At 37.7% G+C, this 20,765-nt stretch overlaps 1 protein-coding gene and 1 long non-coding RNA gene across 3 annotated transcripts in view; one reads left to right on the top strand and one right to left on the bottom strand.

Moving 5' to 3' along the window:
- Window positions 1-17,124, bottom strand: part of LOC106871402 (A disintegrin and metalloproteinase with thrombospondin motifs 16) — a 165,948-nt gene extending 148,824 nt beyond the window's left edge. Inside the window, exon 1 of the mRNA XM_052967174.2 lies at window positions 16,930-17,124. Coding sequence (XP_052823134.1) covers window positions 16,930-17,025 — 96 coding nt within the window. The 5' untranslated portion in view covers window positions 17,026-17,124. The remainder of the gene's footprint in view (window positions 1-16,929) is intronic.
- Window positions 16,351-19,033, top strand: LOC149137567 (uncharacterized). Of its 2 annotated transcripts, none has more exons than XR_016241769.1 (2): window positions 16,351-16,745; window positions 18,314-19,033. It is a non-coding gene; the product is annotated as an uncharacterized LOC149137567 (long non-coding RNA). The 2 variants fall into 2 exon arrangements; XR_016241767.1 differs by lacking the exon at window positions 16,351-16,745 and adding an exon at window positions 17,843-17,907.
- Window positions 19,034-20,765: the final 1,732 nt, after the last annotated feature.

The raw sequence follows: 20,765 nt of genomic DNA, 5'->3' as shown, positions 1-20,765 counted from the left end.
TATCGATGGAGTTTAATAACAGCAATAAAGGTGATGTGTTGAACTTTAGACAAGTATTAATTTCATTGTTCTACCAACAAATTGTATTTGTAAAGAGAGGGTGAGTCTGTCAATTTCTTTAGTTTCAAATCCCAGGTTGTCCAAACCACCAAACATTTACCGACACAGCGAAGTGCACCAATTATTACTAATATTAATGAGTGTAGAAAAGCGGCAGATCCCGAAGCAGTGGCCATGGAAAAAAATGCATATTTTTATTCATTTTTTGCCAATATTTATATGTTTTGCCACATCTATGTTGAGCTGTACGTGTATGTATGCACGACATGCTTGATATATTTATATCTGTAGGAGAATGTATATATATATACATATATATATATATATATGGGAGAATATACAAAAAATAACAACAGACGAGGACAGGTGGTGTAAATAGTGTGTGTGTGTGTGTGTGTGTGTGTGTGTGTGGTTGAAATGCACGACATCGCCTGTATTAGTATGAATTAAGATAAGGAATATTTATGCGTGAGAAATTTAAGTGTATGTAACATTGAGTGTTTATTCGTGTGCGTGTTTGAGTGTTTATAAGATGTAGATAGTGAAATGTAGTAACGTGGGAGATACAGAGATAAAAGAAGTGAGAGATTTAGAAAAGATTGGAGAGAGAGAGAGAGAGAAAGAGAGAGAGAGAGGGGAGGAGGGAAGTGAGGAGAAAGATGAGTTGGAGAAAGGTAAAAAAATCAAAGTGAGTGGATGAGAGATAAAGATAAGTATCTATGCAAACATGAATGACATCAATTGTAGACGCCACTGTGTGTACGTATATGTTTGTATGCGTGTATATACGTATGTACACAAACACACACACACACATATTTACGTCTATTCATACAAATTTAGAGAAGCAGCAGGTTCTCTATGGCTCGCTACCTCGGAACTTTCCGCTTCTCTACTCTTATGTATAAGTAGATAATCTATACACACACACACACACACACACACACATACAATATATATATATATCTTGCGATTCTTTAATCCAAGAAATTTGGAATTGTGTAAATGTATGAATTTTAAACATACACACACAGAGAAAATCTGCCTTTTATATATATATATATATATATATATATATATATATATATATACATATACATATATACATATATATATATATATATATATATATATACATATATATATAGGTGCAGGTATGGCTGTGTGGTAGGAAGCTTGCTTCCCAACCACACGGTTCTGGGTTCACTTTGGGCAAGTCACTTCTATTGTCTCGGGCCGATCGAAGCTTTGTGAGTGGATTTGGTAGACGGAAACTGAAAGCGGCCCGCCGTATATCTATATATATAAAAATGAGAATGTGTGTCTGTCTGTCTGTCTGTCTGAATCCCTAAAACTCGAGAACTACGCAACCAATTTCATTCAAATTTTACACATGCCTTACTTAGGGTTCCAGCTGTGTTTTAGTCAAAAACATTTTTAACTTCTTGCAGAGTTCGAGCCCACGGTAACATAATATCTCCTCCACTATTTAAGTATTACGTGTCAAAAGTGAAACAAAAACACTCATGTCAAATACTTTCACTTTAAAAATGAAACTATTCCACTAACTGAAACAATCACATTTCGATACTGTAATGACAGATACTTTCACAGAGAGAGAAAGAGAGAGAGAGAAAGAGAGAGAGAGAGATGTATATGTATACATATAGATGTATATGTACACGTATATGTATATATATATATATATATATATATATAGATCTATATGCATACATGTATATGTATACATATATGTAGATGTATATATATATATATATATATATATATATATATATATATATATATATATATATATATAATATAGATGTACATGTAATATGTACATATATACATGCATACAGATATCTATACATATATACACCCATCATACACACATACACATGCACACAAACACACACATTAATCATTTGTTTTCTTATCCAAAACTACGTCAAAAGTACTGAATGGATCTTTATGAAATTTGGAAATTATATTCTTTGCATAACGGCTATAACTCCAATGAAAATTCATATATTTTTGATGTTGGTGAAATTTTAACCCCAACATAACAGATGAGCATTATTTGTAATTCAACGGTACAACAGTGTAAGACTACCCTTTCAGATATACTTACATTGTGATTTCTGCAATGTGGTGCATAAATTGTCAAGTAAACGAGACGCATCTTTGCCTCCACTGATTCACTTGCAAAGTGTTGAGTAAAATTATTTCGTTGCAGACCTCCGGTCATTTTGTTCTGTTGTTAATTCTGTAGATGACCTCAAACACAAAGTCTTTCCCAACTTTAAACAAAACTACCAAAATCACAATTGGCTATGTGAAAGAGCAATATTAGCTCCAAAAAACGTAGCTGTTACAAAAATTAATCAACACCTGATGCATTCTCTTCCCGGCGATCTTCAAACTTACAAGTCTGTTGATACAGTTCCAGATACAAATGAAGTGGTGAACTATCCTCCTGAATTTCTCAATTCGTTGGAGCCTCCAGGACTACCTCCCCACATATTATCACTTAAAGTTGGAACGCCTGTTATGCTGCTCCGCAATCTGGAACCACCAAGACTTTGCAATGGAACACGACTCGTGATAAAGAAAATGATGTCACATGTTATCGAGGCTACCATTCTTTCTGGATGTGCAAAAGGGGATGACGTCTTTATTCCAAGAATTCCTCTTACTCCATCAGGAGCAGACATTCCTTTTACATTCAGAAGACTAGAATTCTCCCTTCGTGTGACTTTTGCCATGTCCATAAACAAATCTCAGGGTCAAACACTGTCTGTAGCTGGTCTTCTCTTGGAAGAGCCCTGCTTCTCACATGGACAACTGTATGTTGGCTGCTCAAGAGTGGGCAGCAAAAAAACCTATTTGTATATGCTCCACAAGGGAAAACAAGGAACATTGTTTACAACGAGGTGTTATAATCACAACAGCAAGAAAGTATGTACATGATCACCTTCTTTTACGAAACTTCATTGACTTTCATATATTGATATTGATATACATATATATACGTGTGTTTGGGTGCGTGTGTGTATATACATCTCTATATATAAAGATGATGCGTAGTCTAGACGGCGTTTTTAGATTTCATTATTCTCTTTAACCCGGGCAACGCCGGGTATTTCTGCTAGTATATATATATATATATATATATATATATATATATATATATATATATATATATATATGTGTGTGTGTGTGTGTGTGTGTGCGTTTGTGTGTCTGTGTTTGTCCCCCACCATTACTTGCCAACCGATGTTGGTGTGTTTACGTCCCCGTAACTGAGCGGGTCGGCAAAAAAAATTGATAGAATAAGTACTAGGCTTACGAAGAATGAGTCGTGGAGTCGATTTGTTCGATTAAAGGCGGTGCTCCAGCATGGCTGCAGTCAAATGACTGAAACAAGTAAAAGTATATATATATATATATATATATATATATATATATATATATAGCTTAAACCAGACAGACTCTCTCTCTCGGCATTGCCATCCTTGGTCATGTGCAAAGTCTATATATTTGTATCACTGCTTCATATATTGCAGTTTTGTTATTTGAATATGTTGCTTTGTTCTGAGTACTCCAATTTCCACACATTATGAAAATAATTTCTATTTGCACAAATGGTTTTATTCTCAGTGCTTCTTCTTTCAATATACTTTAAAGTGATTTTCAGCCAGGACAACGTCGGGTATTCTATCTATCTATCTATCTATTCATCCACACGCTCACGTATGAGGGAAAGCGATAAAGAGGTGTAAGATATACACGACAAGGCGGGAATGACAGAACTAAAAAACAAAAAGGATCAGTGAGAAAAGTGATTCAGTGAGTCTCACCGAGAATATAATTCTTAACTGAGAGTGGCGACAGCAATGAAATTAATGTCTATTACCGAAATATTCCCAGGTAAACTGTACGATATATTTAATGAGAGTTGCCTCATTACATTGATTCTCATAGCATTTAATATGTGTAGTAGTAGTAGTAGTAGTTGTTGTTTAGCCTCCACTCCACCGACCGGTTAGCCCTAACCAAGCAGGCATGCTATTAAAATCATTCTAAGTGTGACCGTCTTTTAGGGATATTGAGAACTAGGTATGAGTTAAGTGTAGTTTGGCCGATATTTCTAGTAGTTTGGGTGACCATGTAGTGCATCAGCCCTCAGAGTCCTAAGTAAGAGCCCTCCCCTTCCGATTCCGGTTTTCCTCATGTCCACCCAATGTTGATTTGTCATCGAATAATTGTATTTTCCCCATTTATACTTTTATAGTGGCAATTAAATAAAAGTATAAACGGTGATCCAAGCCTGATTCCCCGTTAAGAGTTCCTCGTCTAAATCGGATTGATCTGCTATTAGGTTCGAACTTATGGTATGATGTTTATGGACATTTGTCGGACGGAGTGAAACCTTTTCTTCACTCTACGTTCAAATCTTGTTCGATTACGAGTATGACAAGTTACATTTTATAAAACATTTCTCCAAGTGGACATATACATATGTATATTTGTACACATACATTTGTATGTATGGTAGTTTGAGAGCATGCATGTCTGTTTTCTGCCAGGTCAAAAATCTTATCACTAGAGATCTGCAACTGGTAACGTGTAAGATAATACATTTGGTACAAGGCTGAGTAGTCGGCAGCTAAACTGGAACCCCGAGCTTGTTTGGTGATACGAACGACAAAGCCCACCAGAGAATTAACTCAGTAGATTCAATGGCCAGCCAGGAGTGTGTTTGTATGTGTGAGTGCGTGTAAATACACATGGCATAAAGTTACTCATACTTGAAATTTGCGGTGTTTTCAGTATCTGTTTTATTTTTCTCTCCAAGTTTTATAGTTTAAAGAGCTTCACACGCCTCACACAAATGTTTTCATCATTTTGATATTTTGGTAGGTTTTGTGTCCCTTTTTTTTTTTTTTTTTTTCATTTTTCTCAAGCGAATGTCAAGACTCGAACTTCGTGGAACCACAAACAGATGCGGACCTATCAATATGCCGGTTGGAGTATCACTTCATTGTATCAATCTCATTGTGTACGACAATGGAACACTACTACTTTCGAAGTCTCTTCGCTTGTGAAAGTACATAGGACTTATAGTATAGGCACTCTCGTATCCGCTGAAGAGCTCAAGTTGGCTTAATACATTTTCTAAATTTAAAAAAAATTAATGTATTTAATGTATTTGTGGGTTATTGAATAACTTTAGATAGTGTTTTGTGTTACAATTTGTAAGTTGCTTATAAAAACATTGTCAAAGACGGAAATGGAGGAGGATACGAGGATATTATTATACGTAAGATATGATATACGTGTGGGCCACAAGCAAATGTTAAAAAATAAAATAAATCCATTACAAAAAGGAAGTTGTTGAACCCGCGTCCTTTGAACGTAGAACTTACTGGGGTTAAACAGCAACAGCGGTAATTATTTTTGACACGTGCAAGAGTCGTGGAAAATAGACATTAGAAATCAAATAAACAAAGAGGAGATATATATATATATATATATATATATATATATATATATATATATATATATATATATATATATATATATATATATATATATATATATATATATATATATATATATATATATATATATATATATATATATATATATATATATATATATATATATATATATATATATATATATATATATATATATATATATATATATATATATATATATATATATATATATATATATATATATGTATGTGCGTAGGAGTGGCTGTGTGGTAAGTAGCTTGCTTACCAACCACATGGTTCCGGGTTCAGTCCCACTGCGTGGCACCTTGGGCAAGTGTCTTCTACTGTAGCCTCGGGCCGACCAAAGCCTTGTGAGTGGATTTGGTAGACGGAAACTGAAAGAAGCCCGTCGTATATATATGTATATATATATATATGTGTGTGTGTGTATGTTTGTGTGTCTGTGTTTGTCCCCCAACATCGTTTGACAACCGATGCTGGTGTGTTTACGTCCCCGTAACCTAGCGGTTCGGCAAAAGAGACCGATAGAATAAGTACTAGGCATCCAAAGAATAAGTCCTGGGGTCGATTTGCTCGGCTAAAGGTGGTGCTCCAGCATGGCCGCAGTCAAATGACTGAAACAAGTAAAAGAGTATAAAAGAGTATATATATATACCATTTAATGTGCACAATATAAAAAATTGGATATACTGATAGTTTCTTGCCATGGAGACACTGAGATTAGTCAGATTTATAGAACTTGCCTTGCGTCTCCATACCGATCTATATTAAATCTGCCTAATCTGCATTTCTATGGCAAGAAACTATAAGTTGCTCTCATTTTGAATACTGTATACTTTATACTTTATACTGTATACTGTATACTTTATACTTTATACTGTATACTTTAAATGATATTTATCTCTCACTGGATGGAGTATTCTTTTGGTGATCCTATCTTAAGGGACAGTAAACTATAATTCATTTACTTGTTTCAGTCATTTGAGTGGGGCCATGCTGGGTCAGAACCTTGAAGGGTTTTAGTCGAACAAATCGATCTCAGTACTTTTCTATTTTTTTGCAAGCCTAATACTTATTCTATCGGTCTCTTTTGCCAAACCGCTAAGTTACAGTGACGTAAACACACCAGCACCGGTTGTCGAGCAGTGGGCAGGGGAAAAACACTGACATAAAGACGCGCGCGCGCACACATATATAATTAATCAAAGGACATACTAAGTAGGTCTACCTGCTGGAAATAACAGTAAAAACTTATTTAAATCGCCAAAATACACTGATAATAACTACAGAAATCAACCGTCCGAAGGCAAACGGGCTAAGACAATCTCGTAGCATACATTCAAGTATTTGGACTCATGTGGACCGGTTCCTGGACTAACCTTCCTCAGCACGCGTTACCATGTTAGAGAGCTCCAACTCGTTGCGTTGAAGTCTGCGCTCCAACTGATTCGTTTTGCGCCGAAATCATGGCAGCCACATGGGTGAAAATAATTTCAATATGGAGCAAATAATTCACGAATACACACAGACACACACACACACACATATATATATATACGACGGGCTTCTTTCAGTTTCCGTTTACCAAATGTCCTCACAGACCGTTGGTCGGGTCGGCTCAAGGATATAGTAGAAAACACTTTCCCAAGGTGCCACGAGAGAGAGAGAGAGAGAGAGAGAAAGAGAGAGAGAGAGAGAGAGAAATAGAGTCGAGACAGACTATATTTTCGCTCTCCTCAGTCCCTCTCTGTCTGTCTCTATGATTAAGATGCAGCTTCAAAACAGTATCCAATTCTTCTTACGCTGTACGAATTTGGATTTACGAAACTTAACTAAAATTTTATTCAATCAGACGATCGCCAGTATTCTCAAGCTCTTCTTCCTTTCGTTTTTTTTGTTCTCTAGATCCTAATTCTACAAATCAGTGAAGAAACATGGGAGCTTGTACGACAGGGATTTTCAAATAGCAGGCACTCGGTAGTGAACTGATGCTCTGTGAAATGTATGCAAGGTCGCCGAGAATCTTCAAAATTAAGGCTTTAAAATTGCCATACTATCAAGAAAAACTTGTGATTCATAGTTTTCCTTAACCACGTGTATAATCGATAAAAGAAAGTAGATAATTGGAGTTGCACTCTTCAAAATTTCTATAATATAAAAACAGCTATTTTGGGGAAAAACTTCCATTCGAAATGCACCGAAATTCTTAACTTTAATCTCCATTGTGCTACGAAGTTAGAAAGATTGAAAGTCACTTCTCTATGCAGTCGTATGACTTGTTAAAAATAGCAGCCAAATTTCCCTTCAAATCACACCTTTCAGATTAAAAATATACGTGTAGAGACGTAGCTTTTTCTCGTATACTTGAAGCTCCACATTTAGTGAGGCCCTGAGCTATGTAAATCTTGAAGTTTCTTTGTTTTAAAAAGTTTCACATGTGAGACATATTGAGACCCATGTAGGGCAGAATGTCTGAGGATGGAACGTGAATGATCTTAGGTATATTCGATTAAGGATTATCTAAAACTAAAACAACTGCCAATATAAATATCAAAAGTAAATACCGCCGAGGTCGACTTTGTCTTTTATCCTTTCGGAGTCGATAACATGAGTACCAGCTGTGTACTGAGGTACCAGTTGAGTACTGGTCGATATAATTGACTTTCACCCTCCCCCGAGATTTCTGGCCTTGTGCCAAAATTTGAAGCCAGTATCTATACATCAATAGTTGTTTAACTTCAGGCAGGGTCTCAGACAGAAACTTTCAAGACAGAATAAAATTGCTCTCGTGTCCCACATCAGGGAAGGGAATTAATGCCGTAGCTGGAGCAGTCGTTGAGTATGTCGCTCCCTGGATCCTCAAATCTTTATAGGCTTATGCAGCAGACCGAAAGTGTTGACTCCATTAAAGCGTCGCCCGGGTGGACTGCCCTCATCGCCCCCCACCCCAAGCCAACTACGCTACTGAGTGAGGGGGGCCCTTAATGTTTCAGGAGTGCTTTATTTGTTTACTCTCTTTAAGGGACCCATCAAATATTTACGAAGCCCTCCTTGGTTGTCCAGGCTCTGGACCGACATATCAGCTAATCCCTCTTTCTCTCGTTGGTCATGGCCATAGGCCAGATCATTTCGAAGATACTTAAAAATAAGGGCATTCCGGGCTGAACCATCCTGTCTATTTTCAAAAACAGTGTAATGAGAACAACGACATCTAATGCGTACTTCCTTTCTTTTATTTAAAGACAATGTGGTTTGATTTCAGCGAGATTTGACTACCATTTCTAGTATTTTAGTGTTTTGGTCTAAAGGATGGGGTTGAACCACGGCCCTTTTCAGGCCTTCCGATATCTGAAAAACTTTTACAGCAAGGGAACTCCAGGGAATCAATGTAATAAGGAAAGTCTAGGTGAAGTGGTTATTCAGGGGCCTAGTGTAATGGAGGTGGTGATGGACTCCATACGGTTAAGAAGAAAAAGAGAGAGGCAATACACAAAACAACCCCCTTTCAAGTTACCTCCATGTAATCTGAAATCGATTTCATATTACACGGCCCTTGCAGTTAACCCGAGCTTCGTTTTATAAACTACTACCACTAGTAGTGTGGCTGCTGCACCAGTACCACCATCACCTCTATCAAAATTGTTGTTGGCACTCCGTCGCTTACGACGTCGAGGGTTCCAGTTGATCCGATCAACGGAACAGCCTGCTCGTGGAATTAACGTGCAAGTGGCTGAGCACTCCACAGACACGTGTACCCTTAACGTAGTTCTCGGCGATATTCAGCGTGACACAGTGTGACAAGGCTGACCCTTTGAATTACAGGCACAACAGAAACAGGAAGTAAGAGTGAGAGAAAGTTGTGGTGAAAGAGTACAGCAGGGAGCCTCGTGGAGCTTTAGGTGTTTTCGCTCAATAAACACTCACAACGCCCGGTCTGGGAATCGAAACCGCAATCCTATGACCGCGAGTCCGCGGCCCTAACCATTGGGTCATTGCGCCTCCACCTATCAAAATTAACTACTGCAATTACCACAATAAGGAAGTAAACTAAAATTGCTACACTGAAATGTACGAAACGAGAAGAACCACACACGCACATACGGGAGCGGGGTGTTGAAAAGTTTCTGGCTTTGGGTAAAAGGAAATACTGGATGATCAGTTAATTATGATTTTACTCAACATGTTCCCTTCTCAGATTCACGCACTTATTGCAGCGGTCCTTCAGTTTTTCTAAGCTCTGTAAAATAACTCGGAAGGTTGGACCTTCAACCAGGCCTTTCGCGACACCCTTAAAGCCAGGAACTCTTCAGCATCCCCTTATATATATATATATATATATATATATATATATATATATATATATATAGAGAGAGAGAGAGAGAGAGAGGGTTATTTATGGTTCTCAACTTCTTGAGTTCGTGGAGTACTAGTGCTCGTGAAGTGAAACCACCAAAACGCTACAGGTGTACAGAGCATGGCAAGTGAAAGAAGATGAAAAAGGCACGTGTCTCCGATGTTGGTTTGTTTATGACCTACAATTAATCAGTTTGGCTGATGGCATACGGGGAATCGTTTTGATCGTCTAAGCCTTCCAAGAAGTTTCCTCAGCACTTCAGCATGGCCGCAGTCTGTGGAGATCATTTCAAATTAATGTAATTAATGTAGTTGGTAAACAAAGTGTGTTTAGAATATATAATGGGATTTAACCTTAAAATTAAAATTTCGAAGTTTTCAAGTAGCCGCAATTGTAAACCAGTGTGTGTGAGTGTGTGTGTGATGTGTGTTTTCTGAAAAATAGCGTAACCCTGTTAGCGAAGTGCCGTTCGAAAGCCCCACCAAAAAAAAAACAAAATAAAAAAACAAGAAAAACAATGTGAACAGAGTGTGACATTTACGGAAAAACAACATACACAAGTCAACGTGGAAGCCTCTACTGATGGCTCGGTTTATGAGGAAAAGCAACTCAAATCTCCCTCATACCACCTTAAGACAAATTAGACAGTGGTTCCCAACCATTTTGTTTTTGCTTATAATTATGCCCTTTGATTCTTATTTTAGTCCACTAGACTACCATAGCAATTCTCTGTGTATACACAAAAACGTTACTGTAGCTTTTATAATCAAATATTTTAATTTTTTATACAACTCTGAAGCTGTATGAAAAATGTTAAATATTTTGTGTATTGCAGAAGTATAATAACCAATTTATTATTGCTAAATTTTAACAGCAAAATCTTATATGGACCTCTAAGGGTCATATGAACCTGGTTGAGAACCACTGCATTAGATAATGCAATCATTAACTATGGTTAGAAAAAAAAACAAATAGGACTGATTATTACAGACAGAACACCTAAATCATTAGTCTGCTTAACAGAACAGACTTGGGACCAGACAGCAAGCGCGACCGTGGCCAATCAAAATTCCTGGTGATTTGTAGCAGTCAATACAGACATAAGTAAACACACACGTCCAGTTACACATTTGGGTATATACAAATTTTTATAGTCACACTTACTGCACATGACACACTTATTCCTCTCATGCCTCACTCACTCACTCACTCTACACACACACACACACACACACACACACACACACACACACACACACACACACACACACACACACACACACACACACACACACACACATTTACGCGCGTGCACATACATCTACTCCTCTCATAGTTACGCACATACATACTTCTACATGAATCAACAAGACAGTCTCTACGTGGTAGTTGGGGCGAAGGAAAGCATTTTTTGAGTCTGCTGTATAAGGTGTATTGCCCCTACCTTTCCGTGATGGTAGAGGGTGGACTGAAATTTCCCGGGCAGCACTGACTCCAGCTACGCCACTGGCTAGACGTATCAATTCTATCTCAAACGAATGTACAGCAGTTGTTCTCGAAGTGGGCAGTATTATCACTTATGGTGTGTGTGTGTGGGGGGGGGCGGATTGGAAAATTTTATAGCGGTACTGGAGACCAAGAACGATGTATGGGCTAATCGATGCATCTGTATGATTTTTTAAAATTGATTTCAAATTTTGACACAAGGCCAGCAATTTCGGGGGAGGGGATAAGTCAATGACATCGACCCCAGTGCTCAACTAGTCCTTATTTTATCGACCTCAAAAGAGATGAAAGGCAAAGTCGACCTCAGTGGAATTTGAACTTGGAACGTAAAAACGAACGAAATGCCGCTAAGCATTTTGCCCGGCGTGTTAACGATTGTCAACTCGCCGCCTCCTCATATTTAATATTCCTTTCTACTATAGGCACAAGGCCTCAAATATGGGGACGGGAGGACTAGTTGATTACATTGATCTCAGTGCTTAACTGGTATTTTAAGCATGTTCCCTCGGTATAGCTGCAGTCTATCGAGATCATTTTCAAATTAATGTAATTATGTAGATGGTAAACAAAGTGCCGTTCGAATACAACCCCCCTTCAAAAAAAAAAAACAAAAAACAAAAAACAAAAAAACAAGAAAAACAATGTAAACAGAGTGTGACATTTACGGAAAAACAACACACGCAAATCAACGAGAAAGCCTCTACCGAGCTAACGATTCTGCTAGTTCGCCGCCTTCTCGTGTTTAAACATTAACTTTATAACATCAAATGTAACACGATAATCAGCTTGTTAGCCACAATAAAAATAACGACAAATAACTATAAATTTAAGACGGCGAGCTGGCAGAATCGTTAGTGCGCCGGGCGAAATGTTTGGCGGTATTTCGTCTGCCATTACGTTCTGAGTTCAAATTCCGCCGAGGTCGACTTTGCTTTTCATCCTTTCAGGGTCGATTAAATAAGTACCAGTTACGCACTGGGGTCGATATAATCTACTTAATCCCTTTGTCTGTCCTTGTGTGTAGCCTCTTGTGGGCAGTAAAGAAATAAATAACTACAAATCGTAATATATAGATAATTTGGATTGGTGTCTTCAGAAACACTAAGAGTTCGATCAGAGTTTGGTCGAAAGCACGTGCTTGAGTCAATCAGTAACTAAGGTCGAGTGGGTATGCGTCAACTATACGCATATAGTAAAGGAGGCGTGTCGTAAGACGCCGTGACGTCAAACTCGTAACCCAGGACGGAATTACCTTGGCCTGATGTTGCATATGTTACTGTCGGGCTAAATGCTTAACAGCTTTTCTTCCGAAACGTTCAGAGTTCAAATTCGGCTGAGGTCGACTCTGCCTGTCATCAAAATTTCAGGCTTATTACATATTTTACTTATCTCAGTTTTTAGACTGTGGGCATGCTGGGACACAACCTTCCAGGACCTAGTCGAATCGATCCCAGTAATTATTATAATTATCATCATTTTAAGTCTGGTATTATTTCTGTTGGTCTGTTTTGCCAAACTGGTAAGTTACCACGAGAATGTAAACAAACGAACACCGATTGTCACACGGTGATGGGGACAAACAGACACAAAGTTTCCGCACAGTTTCATCTACCGAAGTTTCTCACTGGGCAATGGTTGGTCCAGAGCTATAGTGTAAAAAAAAACTTGTTTAAGGAGTCACGCAGTGGGACTGAACCCGAAATCACGCAGTTGCAAGGCGAGCTTGTTAATCTTACAGCCATTCTTGCGCATAGGGCACGATGAATTGTACCAAGGACTCTTTGAAAAAGTGTTAGTAAAATAAAATAGGAGATAAATGAGATAAGTTCGATAAGCAGTGTTCTTACGCTCTTTTTAAATTGTTAAAATCGATTTAAAGTGGGCCGAAGTGGGCCGATGTGCCTTCGGCTCTATGTTGGCTCTAGCTGAAGTGGTATGGGGTTGCAAATAAGGTCAGAAATTTTGAAAAGGGAGGGGAAGGGTCGATTACCTCGTCCCAACTACTTGACGAGTACTTTGTTTTATGGATCGCAAAGATTAAAAAGGCAAACCCGATTTTAGCAGGGTTTCAAGTGAGAATATAAAAAAACCAAAAGAAATAACACTATATCGATTCTGCCAAATCTCTTGCTGTGTAATTTAGGCACGAGGTCAAGAATTTTGGTCAAGAGGTTAGTCCTTTAAATCTACGGAAGTACTTACTGGTTCTTTATTTTATTTACTCCAGAAAAATAAAAGTCAAAGCTGACCTCGGCGGGATTTGAACTCAGAAAAAAAAAAAAGATCCAGTAAAAATATCATAAGGTATTTTTTCAGACTTTCTAGCTATCCGGCCAAAGTAACTAGCAGGGTGCATGGGAATTCCACATCTTACTAATATTATTGTTTCTATTTGATGCATCAATATATCGAGCCCTTCATAAAATTGTTTTATTAAATGCAAAATTTTGTTTACGAATTCTGTTTTGCTGCATTGTTAAAATGCATAACATTAGAACATACGTAAAGGGACATAACAAGGATAGGTTCCAAAAAGTGTGAAGGTTTACACTGAAATTGAAATGAAGAGTGACAGTGATCTTCACATACGTGTTAGGGTTCACAGAGACAACAGCCACCACATAAGGCCAACCAAAAAGCCCCCACAGATCTACACTTATCTTGACCACCGAGGATAAATGCCTTCTCCAACTTGTGTTCTTCAGGATACAAATTCCGCTGCGAGTGAGCTGTTCATCAGGGCTTTCAGTCACTTTTTAACAAGTAAAATAACCAGATCAGTCCTATATGAAATAGCTGTTTGACAAAACTCCACAAGTCAGTAATGCTCAATCGCTGAACGAGTGTTTGTGTCACTCTAAGTGCACCTCGGACAGGCCTGGAAAATTACAATTTCTAACATACAAAATTTATCTCGACTCAGCAATGCTCAAAAGCACTTCCAGTTCAGAAATATCTGGACATTATCCATACCATAGTTCTCAGGTTATAAATCCTCCGTAAAAGACCAGCTAGTTGATTCTTTCCGACGCCCAAAGTTTCCCCGAAAATTTCGTTGCTCTTTGTCTTAATTATTCCTCTACAGAAAGCTAATCTAAATGTTCCACTGTCACTGTTGCTCAGTTGAGAGAAGACAGAGTGCGCCTGACAACATTTCAGTTGCTAGATGCCCAGTCTTGGTCTTCGCTTGAGTCAAAGCTGCAGTTCCGTTAAAAAAGACAGGCTGTGTAAAAACGTGCCTAGCAAAGAGTGATGACAACTGCTCGCTGTCCGGGAATTTCTATCGAAGCTGCAGCCACTGCGCATGCCTGCACATTTTCAGTCACGGCACACCGAGATCTCTGCGTATAGAGCACTTGCAGTATATAAACCCTCTGCTCATTGGAACGTGTCCCTTCTACGAGAAGCGAAAGTGCAGACCATCCAGTTTGGTCAGGCAGTGAAAACAGAGCAAAGCATGACTGTCAGATAGTATTATACGACGAAAGCGATCTCTGTGTTCGTCACCTCTCCACGACATTTCATAGATAAATTCCTCCTAGCTTATTTCTAGTCAAAACTAAACACTACATATAACCGCTTCCCAACTGCTGTCCAAACTGAGCCAGACGCCAAGCAACAGAATCGGTCTGTCATTAAATTGCTTCGCGACGTTGTTTGGCATCATAAGCTTAACCCATGATGATTAGCAAAGCTGCAGAGTTTTCAACTCTGCATTTAGCAGAGTTATAGACCAGAAATTATCGAAATTATCGATAATGCGCCCTCTTGTTTACGTTCTTCCGCAGCTGGAATCTTCCCTTTTTGCAGCTAGTTGATATCTGCCAAAGTCACGGCGAAATTTTTCCATTTATATATACGTAAAGCTCGTAAGTCGGCAACAGCTCGAACAAGGTGAAATGCAGCTCGCACATCGTCAGCTGCTGTTATCGGCTTTTCGCCGCATTTCCTGCTTTTTACTGAGTGTCGTCACAGGTCTTTGAAATGCGCTTTCTAAAACCCTTCTACTTTCTCCGTTCATTGCCACCGGAATGCTGCAGACATCTGACATCGAGTGGCACGTGACTGTTCAGGTCCGTCAAAGAACGAACAGTAATCATTACTGCGTTTGTCTCGTCGGTCCATCGAATGCTTTTTTTTTAAAGTCTTGTGTAAAAGAGCGCACCTTGTTTTTAAGAACACAACATTAAAGGTTCGTGTTGAAAAGGATGGCTGAAGAATATCGCGCACGATAACATAAATCGTCTCTTCTAGTTTGCCCTCTACTTACCTCTCTAATCTATTTTTCTTTCGCCACCTGCTGAATACAACCGATTCTTCTCCAATCACTTTCTCACGAGCGATTCATCACCAGTTGTTGACCATCACCCTCGTTTACTGTTGCTTAACCCATTTCTCAAGCTGGTCACAGTGAGTTTTTGCATTCCGGGAACAACACTATCAGCTTCTTGTTACCAGCTCCTGGTCGATATGACATATCTAATCGACCGTACAGGTTACAAGTTTGTGTAGCCGATCAGTTGAAATTGCTGACATCCAATAGCAGTGTTTCCCAACCTATTTTCCGCCAGGCCCCACTATAACTTTCCAGAAAAATGTATGGCCCCAACCGGTGGTTGGAAAAAAGTATAGGTGTAGTGTTTGCTATGAAAAAGAGATTTTCACAATTCCATGTCCCACTAAAAACAGAAAAAAAAATTTTTCATCCTATGCCTCATCACAATTTTCCCAGGCCCCATAGTGTATGCCCCACGTTGGGAATCAATGCTCTATAGTATCTATTGACCTTACAATTACTTGATTCCTGGCAACCAAGAAAATTGTGTAAGACCGAAGTAGAAAAGCAGGAGCGGGAGCTTTTCATAGTAGCAAGAGCAATAACGAAATAACAATACGGTAAAGACGAAAATAAATTAATACTAAATTATGCACAAAGCCATATATTTTAGAGGAGGAGTTAGTCAGTCTATCGAGCTCAGTTCAACAGAAACTAATCAATATTTGAAAGAATGAACTTGCGAATCAACCTCAGCGGTATTTGAATTCAGAATAGCGTGCTAGTAATTCTTTAATTCATCGTCCTCATATATGTATATATAAAAAAAAAAAACTCTTCTTTTTATAAGACATGAATTTTGGTGGAAAGGTTGTTGTCCATCAAATTGGCTCCAGTACCTGAATGATACTTTATTTTATCGATCCTGAAAGAATGAATGGCGAGATTTGAACTCAAAACTAGTGAGCCGGCAAAAGTTACTGTAAGACACTGTTCAACTGTCTAAAGATTCACCAGTCAGGTAGTATTAAGAATAAAATATAATAAAAGAAACATGTACTGAAAACAAAAACAGCCGACTCTAGTCGTGCAGGGAAAAGCACACAAAGATAATACGACTAGTATTAATAAAAAGAAACTTAAAATAATTTACCGAAATAATAATAATAATAATAATAATAATAATAATAATAATAAAGACTTACCAATTTGAGAATCATATTCCAATGCATTGTCTGCTGAATTTGATGAAAAATAAGTAAATAAACAGTACATTCCTTGGTAACTAATTCACGCCTCATCGACGAGTCTGTAATCCGATATAATATATATGTGTATATATTTATATATTCACATAAATGTTGTGAAAAAAATACTGTTTTTCTTAATTATAAGTCTGTTTTTCTATATGCGATATATATATATATATTTGTGAATTCTCCCTATATATATATATATATATATATATATATATATATATATATATATGAAATTTTATATATATGAAATTTTATATATATGCAGACATGATGCATATATATACCTGCCTACATTATTATACACGGAGATAATTTAACAAGTGCATTTATTAAATTTGCGGTTACAGAGAGGGTGAGAGAGAGCGTATGTGTGTGTGTCTGCATATATAAGAGAGAGAGAGAAGGAGAAGTACGCACGTATGAATAAATATGCGTGTGTGTTTAACAAGTATATATATATCTTGATATAACATACAAGTACCTATAACTATATATACAAATAAATATCAATATAGATAAATTGTGCTTTATATCTATATATCTATCTATCTATATATTATTGAAAAAATGGCAAAAAATCATATATTAATTAATATCGATTAATTACCACACACGAAAAGTACCTCGTTTGTTTATTGATAAACTTTTGTTTCTCAAATAATATATTCTTTTTATTCGAAGTTCTTTCGGTTGCTGTTATTGTTGATAGTGTATGTACTATGTCTTTTCTTTGTTTTTAAATTCTTGTTTTCCAATCACCGCTTGTGTGTGTTTATGTTTTTTTTCCTCCCGCTTATTTGCCGAAGTTTTTTACTGTTCACTTTTTAAACTCTCTTCTTCCGAAGTAGTTGTTGCTAATGCCGCTTATACACACAAGCGGACGATTGACAGTTACGGCATGCGTGGTGGTTTATATAGCACATGGTATATGCACATTTTGTACTTTCATTGGCGCGTTTGTTTGTATTTATTACAATGGACATCATCGTGGTTGTTGTTGATATCGTAGTCGTCGTCGTTCTTCAATTTCCCTAACTTGTTGTCGGCTCTATTATTGTTATTATTCGTTTGTTATTATAATTTTTGCTTTCAAACTTTTTTTTCCCATGTGTCATATATCTCTCTATCTCTCTATCTATCTCTCTAGCTCTCTCTCTCTATCTATCAGTATATTTCTATATCTGTATATGAATGTATTTACATATCTATTTGCTTATGTATGCATCAATTAATTTTACTACCAATGTATGTATGTCCTTCTCTTCTTTCACCGTTTTGCTTTAACTTTTTGCATTCCTCTGTCTTCTCTTACATCTCTCTTCTCTACCAGGGGTATGAAAGCTGGTTGCATACGTCTACATGAGTTTTCTTAATTCAAAGATGAAAACTAACGAAACTCTTCGAATTTATATGCTTCGCCAAATCCCAACTGCTCGCCACCACCCTCCATCAATGAACATAATGAGAACAGCGACGCCGGCCGACCACCGCCATCACCCACTACTATCAGCACACCCACCGCCATAAGCACCGTCATCATTACCAATACGACGACAGCCACCACCATTATCATCGACTACTACTACTACTACTACTGTTGCTGCTGCTGCGAAGGAAATGAAGGAGCCACTACGTGGTCGTTATTAGAAGTAGTAGCAGGAAAATGTTCCTCACATCGGATCCTACCGTCTTAGAAAACGGATGTGTTGTATTATGTGGTACTGGGTTTTCCCTGCACATAGGAAATTGGACGGGACTGTCGTGGTGGGAACGCCATTAGTTATAGTCCTGACCTGGAGTTAAATAACAATAACAACTGCCCTACCTCCATCACTGCCCTACCAACTTGCGTATTTAGTGGGCTTGTATATATATATATATATTTTTTTTTTTCCCGAGTTAAACCGATTTATTATTTGTGTGTTTGTGTGTATGTGTGTGTGTGTGTGTGTGTGCAAGTAAAATGGTCTTAAATTATTGCACAAGGTCAGCAGTTTTACGAGAAGAGGGTAAGTCGGTTACGTCGACCCCAGTGTTTAACTGCTACTTATTTTATCGATTCCGAAAAGATGAAAGGCAAAGTGGTATTAGAACTCAGAGCCAGGAAAAGAAAAAATGCTATTATGCATTTTGTTCTACGCGCTAACGATTCTGCCAGCTCACTACCTTTGTGAGGTAGTATAATAAAATATCACTGATCAGAGAAAATTGTTATCGTTGTTGTTGCTGTTGTTTAGCCCTAGGTCGTTTGTGATCCAGTTGGTTCATGATAAAAGATATACCAGCAAGTGACAATTAACTATATATGTTTTCCCCTTTTTCTCAGTCTACCTAGGATTATATAATAAAATAAAATTTGTTTTTAAAGCAGTAGAAAGATTTTGGCTGCAACATCCTGTAAGTAAGGCGAACTAGTAGAGATTCACAATATTAGAATTTGTTAGTCGTCATTATCCATCTATCTATCTATCTATCTATCTACACACGTGTATGCATGCTTCAGCTGATGTCAAACGAGTTTAGGAGAAGAAAAAAAGAAACCAAAAAAACTCAAATGTTGTATAGAAATATTCAAATCAAAGGTCTGTACCCGGTTCTGAAATCATAAACATCTGTATTTTTAATAACAATATGTACGACACAATTAAAACATTTAATCAATCATAATTTGATTTAAACATGTTGTTGGCACTCCGTCGCTTACGACGTCGAGGGTTCCAGTTGATCCGATCAACGGAACAGCCTGCTCGTGAAATTAACGTGCAAGTGGCTGATCACTCCACAGACACGTGTACCTTTAACGTAGTTCTTGGGGATATTCAGCGTGACACAATGTAACAAGGCTGACCTTTTGAATTACAGGCACAACAAAAACAGGAAGTAAGAGTGAGAGAAAGTTGTGGTGGAAGAGTACAGCAGGGTTCGCCATCATCCCCTACCGGAGGCCTCGTGGAGCTTTAGGTGTTTCCGCTCAATAAACACTCACAACACCCGGTCTGGGAATCGAAACCGCGATACTATGACCACGAGTCCGCTGCCCTAACCACTGGGCCATTGCGCCTTTACGATTTAAACATGTTATCTACTAATAAACAATATATATGAACCATGCTAAAAAATCGTTCATCGCAAGTTATCAACGAAAATCTAAATTTACAAATAAAAACTAATAATGATTGAGTGCGTTCCTGTTTGGGGAGCAAGCATAGCTGTGTGTTAAGGAACTCGCTTTGCAGCCACTTGGTTTTGGGTTCAGTCCCACTGTGCCCTAGCATGAGCGTCTTCTACTATTGGCCCGGGCCGACTAATGTTTTGTGAAAGAAACTGTGTGGAAGCCAGTTGCGTGTATATATGAGTGTGTGTGTATATATATATATATATATATATATATATATATATATATATATATATATATATATCAGACACAAGTAAAAAAAATAATGGTCATTACATATTATTCCTTTATTGGAGCAAATTTGGCTTATAGCTATTTCAAGTTGTCATTATAGGTACATTACTTATAGGTTTACTCAATAAACCTATCAGTAGTAAACTTATAATCAGTACTGGAAACAGCTGTAATTACGATAACATTGGAAACAACCAAAAGATCACCTGGAGTTCTTCCTTAATCTAAGTAATATTGTTGGCTTAGTGTGCCAACGAAGTGTTTATAAAGTATTTTGCCCGGATTGGTAATCTCTCACTAATTGTTCTCTCTCTCTCTCTCTCTCTCTCTCTTTCTCTCTCTTTATCTCTCTCTTTATCTCTCTCTCTCTCTC

The sequence above is a fragment of the Octopus bimaculoides genome, chromosome 1 (genome assembly GCF_046866305.1).
Source record: "Octopus bimaculoides isolate indiv1 chromosome 1, ASM4686630v1, whole genome shotgun sequence".
Lineage (NCBI taxonomy): Eukaryota > Metazoa > Mollusca > Cephalopoda > Octopoda > Octopodidae > Octopus > Octopus bimaculoides.
Note: the sequence above shows the minus strand (reverse complement) of the source record. Positions and strands in the feature narration are given on the sequence as shown.